Below are 15652 nucleotides of genomic sequence, written 5' to 3'. Positions count from 1 at the left end.
GTAAAAACTAGTATACACTATACACTGCTGCTATTCTTCTGCTCGAGGAGAAGGTTTTGATCTTTGCCGAGCAATGAACGCTCCACAGGGGCATAGTACATATACACATGTCGCACAATGTTATCGCACACATGCAGATTTTCTAATGTGTTTTTTTAGTAGTCACAGAGTACCAGATGAATTATGAACACAAATTAATCACAGTCGTAGTTGCAGAGTTGAGTTCACATCGTCGAGTTTGAAGGCGAATTGTAGTAAAAATCGATACACCTACGTTAATTAATATGGTGCTTCACACACAAAATTAATTATTCTATCAAAACTTATTTATTATTTGATTAAAAAATATTGTACTAACTGGCTGAATTCGAGTTTGAAATTCGAATTATTTTTGTATTCACGACATGAAATTTTTATCACATAGAATACTATACATTCGCTTGTAAATTAATAAAAAATAACATTTCAAATGTCAAAATTGATCTCTTTGTCAATGTGTAATAGATTTCAAATCTAAACAGTCAGTATTCATTCAGTCTTACTGCCGGTAAAAAACGTTTTACTGTTAGTTAGATGTAAAAAATGTCACAAGTTCTTTTATTATTCAATAGTGACTTTATGTCAGTTAATTTAAGATTTAATATTTTCTTATTTGTGGTCTATGTTCCTTAAAAAAAAAAAATAGCCGTAACTGTACGTAAACGTTTTCAAAAATATATTCGGTGACATTATTATGTTGAAAGAAATCCGAAAATATAAATCTTTTTAAACTGTTTTTATTTTCTAAGCCCATTGAACCAACACAAAAATTTATTGTTTTAAAAAAAAAATTTAAAATTATTGACCAGTAAATAGAAGTGACATCATAATGAGAATGCTACAAATTAATAAATAATAATTATTTTCGAAATATTTGCTTCATATATCTTAGCCTTAAATTTACCAAGCAATTAAAAAAATACTTACAGGAAGATATTAAAGAATCGAATAATCAGGCGTCAAATAATGATTTATCAATGAAATCAACATTTCAATTTATTTCAAGCCATTTAAAAAACAATAATTATATTAATATTATTATTACACGCTGACCATTCTACACATCACTAGTACCCATTTCATATCATACTTATAAAGATATATTACTCATACATACAAGAATTCTCTAGCACACATCCAAGTTTATTTCATTTGAATTGTAGAATTATATAGATACGCGTCTTTAGACACGGTCTTTATTTTTCAATCAAAATAACTTAACAACGGATATGGGTTACTTTTTGTTTTCTAAACAATTCTAAAGATTTTTTAAGCAAATTTTGATGAAGTGTGAAAGGGTTTTTGAATTGAATCAAAGGGTCTCGTTTTCTTATCGAACGTTTAAAAATAGATTCAAAGTAAAGTGTTACCATATGTTATAAAATGATTAACGTATTTTAATTGTATTTTGTAAAATCGTATAGATATGAAACTTGTTAGAGACGACTTAAAAAGGAAAATATTTTAATTATACTTAATTGTATTTTTTTAATTCTGTTTCTATAATTAATATGATATAGGGTAACCTAATTAGTGTAGTGTGTGTTCAAGTTAAGATAAATCAATTACCCAGCCGAGGATTGAATCTACTACCATAAGATCAACTATAACGAATATGCAAAAAAGTTGTTCAAGAGTATCTTAGAGCTACATTTGAAGACAATAAAAAGTCTAATAAACTTAATTCCCAAGCCAATTATCCTTTCATACATTATATTTGTATTTGAATAAGACGTAGTTCATAGCTCATTAGGAAATAAGTTTTTGTATAAAAGACGAATTTCAAATTTAGTCAACGCTAGACGATATTGACAAATGTTAAGATTCTTATCGTATTGCTTTGCGTGATATTGTTACTGATTATATTATATATAGCCTATACATTAAATTAAAGTCACAAAACACTATTATGCTTATCATTTATGCACATACGAAATAGAGAGCAATATTTTTTGTTCTTTGAGTTTGACGTTATGGATTCACAGACGAATGTTAATTATGTCACATATCTTTGTCAAGATTAATCACAATAAAACAATTAACATCAATATGTTTTTAACAAAACTTTTTTAAAACGATAATGTATATTCATCGTTTATAAATAATATACAAACAAACCTACAACATATATAAAGTTCAATATGATTTACACGTCCATTTCTAATTGTTACTATTTATCATATTTCAATTATCAACTTTTGTATATTTATTTATTTATTAAATTATTTGTTTTTTATTAAATAAATATAAAATTAACTCAAGGCAATACAAATATCTCATACTCAACAAGTCTGCGTTTGCGCCGGTGCGTTATTGTTCAAGAGTCACGACACGATAACATCTTAATTTACTTTACTTCGTTCCTATGTATTATACATAGTTTTTAATATTGTTATTTTAATACGGAAAATAACATCAACCTTGGTCAGTTTCGTATTGTAAATTATAATGTTTAGGCTCGAAGTTGCGATGTTATAACATGTTATGAAATTCAAAGCGGATCTCTTTCTTGTAATGTTATGGCAAAATATCTTGAACAATAAAGTATATTACTTCCTGCCTTAGCTCGTAATGACGATAAAAGCATGTTTATGTTATGACTCCTATTTTTTATGGAAAATACAATTTTTATAAAAAGTATTAAAATATTCATAAAAGTTTTATATTATATCGTAATATAGTATGTTAACAAAACATTGAAGTTCACACTTCTTAATTTTGTTTTGTTTATAGAAAAGTTAATTTCTCGTAACAATTGTCGTAGAGTTATTAGAATGGTGATCCAGTGTGTTAATTATTATTATGTTAAATTTAATTAAAATTAATCGAGTCGTTTCTGCGTTATGCCTATAGAAAGTTACAGACAAATACTTTTCTAAAAGTGTTTTTTATAAGTTTATATATTTTTGTATATGTTTTTTTAAATAATATTTGTATATATTTTTAATATAATGGTATGTAAATTAGTTTACAAATAAGATAATCATAATGTTACTGTTGAAACCGTCAAGGCTATTTTAATAACAATGTACTCGAACCCTTAATGACGGCTCGCCTAGAAAATAATCAAGTCGAAAAACCAGCTATGATGTCGTTGAGATTAAAATCTTTACATTTTGGAGGTAAATTCGCTTGTTTCGTGCTCTTAATATTGTATCGTTGTTAGCAGTTTCATTACAAGTATTCGTAATATTAAAAAAAAACATTGAAACGCAATTTTGTATAAGTAATTTCACGATTATTATGCTATTGCTTGTTGTTTTTTTTTTCGTTTCGTTTCGTTTTAATGACGAGTAAAAGGTTTAATAGGTTTTTATTTTCAAGATATTCTATTCGAATTCTGATGTGCTTCTTTGCGGTTGGTAATTGGATTTTCAAGAATATACTAATAGTAGTATTGATACCAGGTCATTACAGCCGTCTGGTGACAGATTGGTTCAGTTTTTTCCAAAAAGAAAACCATTTTTCTTTTAAGATGTTTCATTGAAGTTTCTTGATCCAACATTTAATATTAAAAAAAAAAATCATTTTCTTCAATACATTTTTACAAGCTTTTATTTAACATCAATGGAATTTTAAGCTACCTCCTCTGCAAAAAAACTGCAGGATTTGATGATACCGTCAATACAATTAAGTTTAATATTCAACATAGTAATTAGTCCATTAATGGCGCCAAATAAAAACTTGTTTAAACTTAAAACTATAATACTTGTACAACACCAAGTTCAATTCTTATCTATAAAGCACGTAATCAGAAGCCACGTAAAAAACAATGCTAAAATAAAAAAAAAAATGCCGTCAAAACATTGAGAATTTACTTACTACATTTTTTAAATAACGTCTTTAAGTACAAAAACTACTCATTAAAATTGAATTAGCAATTTAAATTTCGTTTGAAAACTTTACCTTTTACTGTCACGTTGGAACAAATTTACATGTCTTTGTTCAAGTATCAGGTAAGTAAAATTAAAAACGTAATAAGTAAATTTAATTCAAGAAGAATTTATAGCTAAAAATAAAAATATAAAGAAAAAAATGAAACGTGCCCAGGTTCGAGATGCGATTGGTTGGATGCTTGTTGCTGCCGACAGATATCCGGGCTTGTCTGTACGAACCAGGAATGGGTGAAAGCCGTGTTAAGCCCCGGGTTGAGGCCTGGCCCAGGCCCTGGCAGGCCCATCACACCAGGCAGCCCGCCAGGTCGCTGGTGGTGGTGGAAACCAGCGGACGCCACCGCGTAGTCCATTGCCACCGCTTGGTACGGCAACATTATCACACACTTCAACGTTCTTTCGATTACTCCAATCTGTCAGTTCCACTTTCCCGCGCTGTCACACGCATTTTGTCCAAAATAATCTGTATTTAAAGTTCCATTTTTAATGTTTACGCGCACTATTTTATTTATTACGAGCCTTTGTGACACTAGTTCGAAATTGAAATGCCAAACATTTCGCTCCTAAGTTCGTTGTCACAAAAATTCACTAGAAGCAACACTGCAATGTCTATTGTTTCAGGCGCAGACGTTTTCAGTTAACAAACAAGTCGTCCTATTTCCGCGACCGATCATTTACGGGGCTAGCTATTCACAGGAGAAAAGTCACGCACAGCCACCCACTTAATAAATATTCTGGGCATATATCCGTTTTTACGCAGACGTGACTGGCAGTGTACTGTCCGATTTTCACGTACGGAACGCGCGGCCGATTATCGAAAACAGTTGCATGCGTCCCCCTCTTTCGACCTCGGACGTGCAACTGAAACCAAGCACGCGCCAAACGCGACTCTATCACACTCGGCCTAGACACGGGGTACGGCGTCCGCTCGGGAATCAAAACGAGACGTCGCTCTACGGGCGAGCGAGAGACGCATCGATCGGACGTCATCGCGAAGTTAAAAGCCTGCGTCGTTACACGGGCCGTAATAGGCGGTTACGTGATTGGGCGTGGCCTGGACTATTAAGTTGAATTGTCGCGCTCTGATTGGTTAAAATTGGTAGTAGTCGCCTACGTGATATGTTCAGGAATACGTTTATAGCTCGCGCTCATAGAATATAATAAGTGAGTTGTAGGTTGGATGCGCGCCAGTTGCGAGTAGTCTTCTTGTTGCGGTTTCGCTCCCTATCCGCGTAAAGGTTTTTAATTATTGCAAAGGGTACCGTTAATAGGTTACCGTGTGGTTATATCAGATAAATGATCGCTTTGAATAATAAAGCACGTTTCAATGAGCGTGCGGGCGCTGGGTGTGGTTCACACCTGTAGATAACTAGTATTGATTGATGCGAGCTTGATAATACACGATATCTTGAATATTATTATACACGCACATATATACTATGAGTTAGAGCAATATACCGTTAGAAGCGATTAAAAATATTCTTAAAACTGGATATATTCTATATAGGCAAATACGAAAACGTAATATTCTGTTATATATTACCCACGATGCTTTTGCTGGAATTTATTAGTTAATTTGTAAATAAAACTTGAGAGGATACGGTCTCTTAAAACTAAGATATTTCTATGACTTATAGATATTGCAATCCGTCATAATCACAAAAAATACGTTTATAAGATAAAGATCAATAAAAAATAACTACATTCGTCTCAAAACTACCTCAAAGTATAGCCTTGACTATTTACCTTTATACAAAAAGTATCAAAAACGTAAAAGTCGCAAAAACTATAAGAAACGTATCCCGATAGAGCTGTCATTGTCAATTTGAAGAATTGTTGTAAAAAATTTCGTCTTTCGTTTTATTTTTATGAAAAACGTTTTTTTATTTATCTGCTAGGTATTTTATAATAGTAGGTAGGACTTGCTTGTAAAGCTGTAGATCTAGAGGTTGCGGATTGGAATCAAGTGCAAATTTTTCGTGCACACACACTCGTGCACTAGATCTGACAGCTGAATAATTCTGTGACTGACACGCTTGACTGATATTTGGACAGAACGACCTTGATCTCAGAATTTGATCGTAAATAGCTATCTTATAAAATGAAAGGAAATAGAAATTAGAAATAGGGTTACAAAAATGAATACAAAAAAAATTATCATTGTTATTGGAAAATTTAAATTTTATAATGGTAGATATATCTAATTATTTTTAACCTTTAATTGTATTAGACCTCTTTATTAAGTATATGTGTACGTGAATAATTTTGGCATAATTATTGTAACTATGACGCTCTAAATAATTAGGAAAAAAAAAAAAATATAAACTAGTTTTATAAACAATTGATATGTGTGAATAAATCGTTCCCTTGAATTCCGTGAATCTTACTTACAATGAAAGACAAGAACGTCTGTAATGATTAAATTATTCCTCAAAACAAATATAAGGACGGCTTGGATTTAAATATTTTTATTTATGGGATATTCTCCAATAAATCCTTCTTCAAACTTCAGCCAGATTGGGCTGTAGGTAGATAGATAGCGTCAGTAGCCCCGCCCACGGCGCGTCTAAATCAATACACGCCGCTAAGAATATATCTAGACAATCTTACACACCTATCTCGTCTGATAAACTTATGAGATTTGGAATAAACTGTATATCGCTTTATACTCATACAAATAAGTATTTATAAATAGTTTATTAATCTAGTTACTGGATTACTATAAGGTCTGCTAGTTTATAACAAATCTTGTTCTTTAAGTCGTTTCGCTCTTGGTAGAGCGTCGTTTTTAGCTCTTAGTGTTCGTTAATAAATCTAGCCAGATTATAAAAAATATGATGTGTACATAGTTTTCAAAATAACGGATTAATATGAGTAATTATAATTATAAACACACTAACCTAACTATTGAACGATCGAAATATTTATTCGATCGATCGAAAGTTTTTTTATAAATTCTATAATATACAAATTTTCCATAAAGTAGATTCAAAATCAAAATTAACTTTATTCAATTAGGCTTTTACAAGCATAATTATTAAATAATCATTTTACAGAACTATATGTACTAAGTAAAGCTACCACCGGCTTAGAATGTAAATTCTACCGAGAAAAATCGGCAAGAGCTTCAGTAGCTACTCTTTTCCAACAATTTAAATACAAAGTTATATTAGTTAAATATTATTTATACATATAATATGTCCTGCCTGATAGTCAACAAGTACGATTATGAATAATTAAAATAAATAACGATATTAATCTGATAAAGACTGGCAATTGGATAACAGAAGACGATCATGGTGTAATATAATCGCAATCACAAACAGCGCGTATCATCGAATCAATTGTAGCGAATTATCAGCAGTCCTGTTAGCCGGCTAAGCCGGACGTTCATGCGTTTGTGGCTTCCGTCCGTTAGCCGACGCCGGCTAGCAATTTAGCTGTTAGATCAGTTGTGAATTACATCATCTGATTCAATAATACAGTTAGCTAGCCGTCGCAATAACAGCCGTGCTGTAATAAAATAAACCGAATTCTATCTATTATTCAAAATGTAATTTAAACATTTAAATATTCAATGTTATTAAGATATAAATGGGAAAAGAGACTTTAGATTCTTATATGCAGGTATAGAAAGAAGTCTTGAAAAAGCCATCGAAAGCATTTTTATTTAATTCCAAGCAAAGGGGCTGGTAGGTTCTGGCTGGTTTCGTTATACTCTAATCAAATTCGCAATGATTTTTTTTTTGTTTGGAATTTGAAATAAGTATTTCCAATAGGATATGCCAGTAACTTCTTATAGGTCCCATCCGGGATCTTAAAGGTTCCACCTGAAAACTCGGGATCTGCAGCCTTATAATCTAGCCACTGGTTTAAAAATGAAGACTTCAAAAGTAACTATTTATAACGTGTAATATATTTAATACCTAATTGAGGTATGAATTACTTCACTTCAAGATATAAATATCGATATTTTTATGTAACGTTTATATAACAAAAGAAAAAGTATTATTTTAAAATTATTAGGCAATGAACGAAATGAACAAAACATATATAACTATGTAATAACATATTAGGTGTAATATACCTAATGTCTATTAAACGAAATAAATATTTGTCCTATATACTTTTAAAACATAAAAAGTAAAAAGGACTTTTACTTTACTTTTTTAATTTTTATACGGTATAAAAGTATGGGGTACTTAACACAGTTTTAAAAGCAGAAAATATATAAATCATAGTAAAAGTTTCTCCAAAAATTCCAAACGAATCGATCGGATACAACTTTTGTTTTATCATAAAAATGTTTTTGTTTTGGACATAGTTACGGTAAACAGCCCCTGGTTATAATCAATAAAGAGATCGTTCGACGGACACGGTCACGACGCTAAGACGCGCGGACGCATTGGTACGCGGGATGAGGCTTCACACACGAGAGATCGCGACAGCGGATTTAATACAGTGTTTTGTTTGTCACTTTAGGTTTTTTTTTATAGTAAGTTTATTAAATTGAAATCTATACGTGATGTGGTTGATCTATGATAATATATAACTTAAGTTTAATATAATATGACCATCTAACTATAACTATTTCAGGTATAGCGAAGCTTTTCAGTAACCGTTGTTAAAGACAAGCAATCATCTCTCCCCAAAGTATAACTAGACAAATAGGTAAATTATTGATATTTTATGTCTTATATAAATTATCTGATGAAGTAAATAGTGTATACAAATTAAATACAATCTTGGACTTTAAGTACTTTAAGACATGATTCAATAGATACAATACGATTAAGTTTCTGTAGTAACTTAAACAAAGTTATTTTATTATTAATAATAATTTATAATTTTATTTGTTTTCATAGTAATTGAATTATAATATTTGTTAGAACTGATATTCAGACTCGATATGAGTTCTTATTTAATATTAAACAGTTCCGTTCCTCAACGTGTCCACACCCGAACAACATTCAACCAGAAAAGTGCTTCTTATTGGATAATTCGTGATTTTCATTTTTTTACTCCCATCAGGTGTTTGAACCTGCCACGATCTTGACATTGTCAGCACATTGAACATTTCAGGTATTTATGATGCACCAATGGCGTCGCGGTTCGATGAACTTCAATTGTCTATTACTTATTGTTACGTATTCAAGCGATTTCTGTGCTTACTAAGCATTTCATGTTACATTTGCTACAAAAATACTCAAAGATTTTCAATTCAATTAGAAATTAATTAAGTTTTTTTTTTAAATAATTTGAGCCGAGATATCAAGCAAACGAAACTTACAGATTCAAAACCGGGCAAGCAGAACAAAATTTTCGCGTACTTGATTAGTGTTTATAAATAATCACGTGCTCGACGGTGAAGAAAAACATCGCGTGGAAACATGTCAGATCAGATGAAAATCTCCCACTATAAGAGAGCGTGGTAGAATAAGCTTATAACCTTCTTTTTAATAAAGGCTCCTCGCCCTTAGCTCAGCTATGGGACTTTCGCAAAATGTTACTTTTTATTTTAATAATTAATCTTAAGATTAATTATTGTGATATGTGTGTGTGTGTGTTAGATTAAGTGTGAGTGTATCGTATATACTATCTATCCGGTTTTTATTCATGTTTGGTAATGGAATTCAACTAATTATACACAAAAATTATTTATATCCTTTAAAATAATTAAAGTAATTGACGACAAAAACTAAGGTTTATTTGTATGAAGCCTTATTAACATTCTTTGCACATACCTGTCAACATAGTTTATGCGAAGAACGCTAATTAAAAACAAACATAGTAACATAAATCAATCTTGATACTATGATGTAGTTTGTTGACTTTGATGGATGCAAATTAATCAAGTGTACTATTTTTTTCAAATGAATGCTTTAAATATTTGTTATTATTTATTGGTATGTATGTTATACTTATAAGTTAAAGTTCGAAAACAAAATGATAATCGTTTTGACTTTTGACTACAGCTGCTTAACAAATTCCAATTTTGACTGCCAACGTGGGAAGAGTTATCTTGGCGGTCATGGGGAATGGAGCGTGGTAGCGGTCGGTGCGTACCATTTTATTTACTAAGTGGTAGAGTTAATACTTAAAAAACAGTCAAACTTTTTATATTATTAGCAAAGGTATTTTCGGTAAACATGCATATTATTAATTGTTTCTTATACAAAATATTACTAAAGTCCTTACTAGCTTTTGAATCCTCATTTTCAAAACGTTTATTTTGAATATAAATCAATGTGAAATTGGATGCAGGATATAATCCTGACAGACTGATAATCAATGAACAGCAATTATAACTAACAAAATTTTATTGAGATTTCGTCTTGTTGACGAGACACATCCGCTTACCTATATCTAATAAAGGATTAGTATAGACGCATTAGTAACGACTGATAGCCTCAAACTCTCTTAGGTTATCTATTTCTTGTATCTTTACAAATATTAGCCAAGAAGTTAGTGCAGCGGCCAGATACAGTAACCACTACGAGCTAATTGATATACGTTGTAATTTTTTGTAAGATATAAAGATAAAACTTCTATACCAACTCTGCATTAGTGAATAAGTGGCCTTTCGTGGTCACATTCTCTCAGCTTTCGATCAATGAAGGTCGCTGCAGTAGCCTTCCTCAGTGTAAGTGGTGCACCAGTGACGTCACTAATCCCCGCACCACGATACAGCCGATACGGAATTTTAAGCAGCATCGATCGCCTCTGCCCTACATTCGACAAGGGACGCACGTACAATGACCTAACCATTATTTTATTGGTAGGGTATCAAATAAATCTTCGCCTCCAACAGTTAGCACACTCGTGGCTTGAGAGTTTAATTGATGTTTAACCTTAACTGTATTTCTTGGTAATCGATGAATAACAGAAGAAACAAGTGAAGGAAACTTCTGAACAATTTGGACGAAAAATAAAGGTTATTTTTATTTTGAATATTAGGTATATTCATAGGTATATTCGTCATTTTGTATCGAAATAAATTGTGACCAAGTATAACCAAATTCTACCAACTAAATGTCTGCTGTGTATAATAATATATTATATAATATAATCACCATATATTTGTCATTGAATAATATCAATATACAGGAATCTAAACCTTTGCCAGTTTTGATCAGTTTCAGTCGGGTTTAAAATATCTCTTTTTTTTAGTTTAATCAAAAATAAACTATTTACCCTTTATTTATTTGTCTACTGGAATTAAGAAGTTGCTATTTAATTAATTCGTGTTTATAAATAATCTCCTCCTCCTCCTCTGTGGTGGACGACCTCCGTGGTCGAGTAGTGTGTACACCGGTTTTCATGGGTACGTCACTCCGAGGTCCCGGGTTCGATTCCCGGCCGAGTCGATGTAGAAAAAGTTCATTAGTTTTCTATGTTGTCTTGGGTCTGGGTGTTTGTGGTACCGTCGTTACTTCTGATTTTCCATAACACAAGTACTTTAGCTACTTACATTGGGATCAGAGTAATGTATGTGATGTTGTTCAATATTTATTTATTTATTTATTTTTCTATATTTAACTAACAAGATTAAGTAAATTATTAGTACTATATTTTATTCTCTGAAGCACCAAAAGTGTGAAGAAAATACTAGATCAGATCAGTGGAGTCTTAAAATTCTTTGGTAAGGTTTGACTCACACAAACAGGTGCTACAAGCCAAAATAACAAGACCAAATGTAGCTAACCAACATGAAACATAATTACAACATATTACAAAGGCTTTGTCCCAAAATGTGTATCTACCCACATAAATTCAGAACACAAACATTCACTTACACAAATAAACATGTCCGAACGACGCGAGTTTATCTCAGCATTACTGGAATTAGGGAGCACACATTAAGATGGCAACCCCGATACTTTGATATGAATTAAGATATTCTAATTTTAATTGCGAGTGTTGCAATATTACTATTGCGGAAATTAGCTTGTTTTTATGTAGATAATTAATATTTTTAGAAAATATATTTTGTCTATCTACTTAGTGATAAATATATACCAATAATATAACATAAAACATTATATGTATCAATTTTAATATAATTATATCACAGCAATTTTTATTTAAAAAAGTATAAAAAAATATGTTTTTGTGAATAATATTATTCACTTAAGAATAATATTAGTTTTATCCACGCATAATATACTTTATATATGTAATATATTTTTGAATTAAATAATATTCGCAAAAAAATTATATACTGTTAACGTATACCACATTTTAAATTATATTGATATAAGCACACTGCCGTAATTCTATTAACCAACGGTATATTTTTTTAACTTTTATTTAGAACGAAGATTAAACTAACAAAATATAAAGTCAACCAAATTCAACAGTTATAAAACGATATCTCCATAACAGCCCCTACCAAGAAAATGTATTAAACATTGATAAAATCAGGGCAAAACATTAAACTCTGCATATGGGGCCAATTATGATGAAATTTGTATAATTTCGAAGATACGCGTCTAAATAAATTAATAAAACAACCCCTAAGTGAAGGGGTTAAGTTGCGAGATAATATCTTCAACCTTTTTATGACTGTATCGGTTATTTAAGAGTTAAAATTGTTTAAAGAATGTTACAATACAATGCCTATGATAAAACTACCGTACCTTACGATATTTATAAATTATTTGAAATTTAAAATCGGTTACTAAAATGGTCCACCTGGTGGTAAGTGGTAGGTACGCCACAATGGAACGTAAGTAAGTAAGTATCATCTTATATCATCCATGGGCCACCAGTCCTGTGAATTAAGATATCATGTCCCATTGTATACTTCCACTGGCTCACTCACCTCCAAACCGAAACATAAATATACTTACAACTCACAGACAGGTCGGTGGTGCATTAGCGACTTAAGAAATGGGTAGTGACCACTTACTATCAAATGGTCAATAGGTATATAAATAATTTAACGACGAATACCGTAAGTACCAACAATATTTTTTTAGTTTAGGTCATTTTTAAATTATACTATAAGGCTGAATTAATAAGTAATTTTGTACCAATGCTAATTATACATTTTAATAGTAAGTTAAAATACAACATATATTTATATATTTAAAATACATATTTATTAATTTTTAATGTCGGTTTATCCTCATTAAAACTCAAGACCAACCTTCAAAGAAAAATACACAAGAACCAATCTCAACCTTTTATTTCATCAGCGAAACTCAAAACTTACTTAAAGGAAAACAAAGTCGTTAACGCAATATTAATCCACCTCTAAAAATAGCGAGAAGAACCGGATATGAGTTTCGGAGTTGAATCAAATATTCTGTTCACGTGACGACCCCTGCGACGAATGTACCTTACATAGTTATATACATGTAGCTAGCGAATAGAAAATCGATTTTTATCTTAAGCTTAATATCCTATTTACGCCCGCCTATCTCAGTGGTGGCTAAGCTAAATTATAGCGACTACAATCATTATGAAGTTTATAGAATACATGTATCAAAAAGGCGTATCATTGTGAGTCGCTCGTAAACATTTCATAAGTGAGTTACGATTCTAACAGAATCGCACTGCAAAAATTTTTATAAAAAAACTTCAAATTCTTATATATCCTATATTTTTCAATTTCATTTCCAATCAATAATAATAATCGAGGTACTTTGGTAAATCTGCATTTTTTTAATTTTTACAGTACAGCGTGTTTAAGTTTAGTTGAGGGCGTGTAAACTAATTTAACAAAATCAAGACCCAACTAGCCCTGTTTATAAGATATTATTCACTACTAAGCAAATAAGTTAAAAATCAAACAGAACGACGAACGCAATAATTAATTATTAAGTCAATAATATTCTTATATAGGTGTAATTTTGTGTCTTTACGAGACTAAATATTCTTAAATATAATATAATTACTTGCGAATGGAAAATGATGATGTTTTAAATACAATGTAATGTTTGGCATTCGTATTACATTCTATGTTTTTCGTGAAAAATAATATACCTAATATGTTTAACGTCACGTCGATATAAGCTTAGAACCATTAAACTAAAAACTTTTTTCCTTCAAATGCAATTTCAACAAATTGCAGCTTACAATTTAAAAGAGCTGATTATATTAACACCCCCTTTGCAAAGAACATTTTTCTCGCCTCGGTGCGTGCATTTTTTTACCGTAGCCAATCAAAAACGCGTAAGTGAATTTTTTCCTCAGGAAACCTAATAACGCGGGTAATTTTTCAATAGTCTTTAAAGTTAGTTTCAAATACATTGACGGGATGGTATTATGCCGTCGACACATAATAATATATCCCTTTAAAGAAAATATTAAACATAATATATACTATTGCATATTTATTATATATTTATAAATTACATTTTATTTAAATAAAGTCAATTTTAAGACAAAGATAATAATAAGCAAATTGAATAAATTGAAAAGAGAGAAAGTAAAACGAAATATATCCAAAGATTAAAGTAATTATTTGGCACGTTATGAACATTGATATACGTTACGAGCAATAGAACAAACGTTGAACTCAATAGTATTAAAATATTATTAAGTTATTTTTAACTTAGCTTTTTAAAAAAATTTAAAAACAAGTCATAAATCATTGATAAACATTACTCAATACAAGATTATATTATATAAAGATAAAAAAGCGTGGCCTTAGTATTTATTGATATCTAGGCAGGATATACAAAAAACATGTACTTTTTGGCTTCCTCTATAATTAAAATGGTGAAAAAGAGTAACTATTTTGTTTCTTGCTGGTATTCTCGGTAGATTCTACTTTCCGAACCGTTGGTAGGTGTACTTTTGATTCAGCACTGTAACATGACGATTCTAAAGTGCTTTTATGAGCCTACTTGAATAAATATCTTGATTTGATTAAGCCTTAGCGATTGGATGAGGAAATGCAGCTGGCTTTCGTGCTACAAGCAGTCATGCTTTGTATTTTGGTAGCGAAACGAAGCTAAGTGTATTGCTAAGAAAGCACGTGTAAAAAGACCTGCAGCCTGTGGGTATACTGTACGCTCACAGTGTACAATATAACAATAGTTTTAGAATGTTTATGAGTATTTTTTCCGCAATACCTATCAAATGTTTTTGGACGCTTATGTAATAATTTGTTAAGATATAATTTGAGAAAGATTACGTGAGTGCACAAATGGCATCCTAAAAAACATGCCAGAAAAATTAATATTTCGTGTGTATGGGGTTGGCAACTAGTGGTACAACCACTACAAGTTAAAAATAAATTTCAATTAAATGTATATTTAATAAAGCCCATAATCGTAATGCGAGCCACTTTAAAAAAAAAGTTTTAAAGAGAAAATAAAAAAAGCATCTGTTCTATTGTATAACATCACCATTTCCAGACATTAACATAAACAATTTTTCTTAACTGAGTTCCTTGTTCGTTTTCGCTGTCTGAAAAACTCGGATAGATTTTTCTTTACAATGCTTAAAACGAAAAAAACATTTCAGTTGGCAATAACAATTTAAAAAAAAAACACTTATTAATCTGTCAAAATGTGTTCAGAGTTCCGTTTTAAAAATAAAACATTAAAAATGATTCTTGATTTTAAAAATCGTTACCATTGGCAGACGTTTGAACTAATTCAACTATTGTATCTGACTCCCGCATGGTACATGTTGACGACGTGTTGACAGGCGACTGAACTTGCGACCCAGCATTGCATACGCCAATGAACAATAAAGACTTGCAA

General features: G+C 30.9%; 1 protein-coding gene across 11 annotated transcripts in view; it reads right to left on the bottom strand.

Moving 5' to 3' along the window:
- Positions 1 to 15652, bottom strand: part of Trh (trachealess) — a 192893-nt gene that overhangs the window by 52269 nt on the left and 124972 nt on the right. For 3 of the 11 annotated variants that reach the window (XM_064218014.1, XM_026641718.2, XM_026641720.2), the window contains exon 1: positions 4086 to 4804. The exons of the other annotated variants lie outside the window; for them this stretch is intronic. In XM_064218014.1, the coding sequence (XP_064074084.1) occupies positions 4086 to 4309 (224 nt within the window). In that variant the 5' untranslated portion in view covers positions 4310 to 4804. Of the gene's footprint in view, positions 1 to 4085; positions 4805 to 15652 lie in introns of those variants that run through there. 11 annotated transcript variants of the gene reach the window in all.

Source organism: Vanessa tameamea, chromosome 20 (genome assembly GCF_037043105.1).
Source record: "Vanessa tameamea isolate UH-Manoa-2023 chromosome 20, ilVanTame1 primary haplotype, whole genome shotgun sequence".
Taxonomy (NCBI): Eukaryota; Metazoa; Arthropoda; class Insecta; order Lepidoptera; family Nymphalidae; genus Vanessa; species Vanessa tameamea.
The sequence above is the reverse complement of the archived record's forward strand: the minus strand, read 5'-3'. Positions and strand labels throughout refer to the sequence as shown.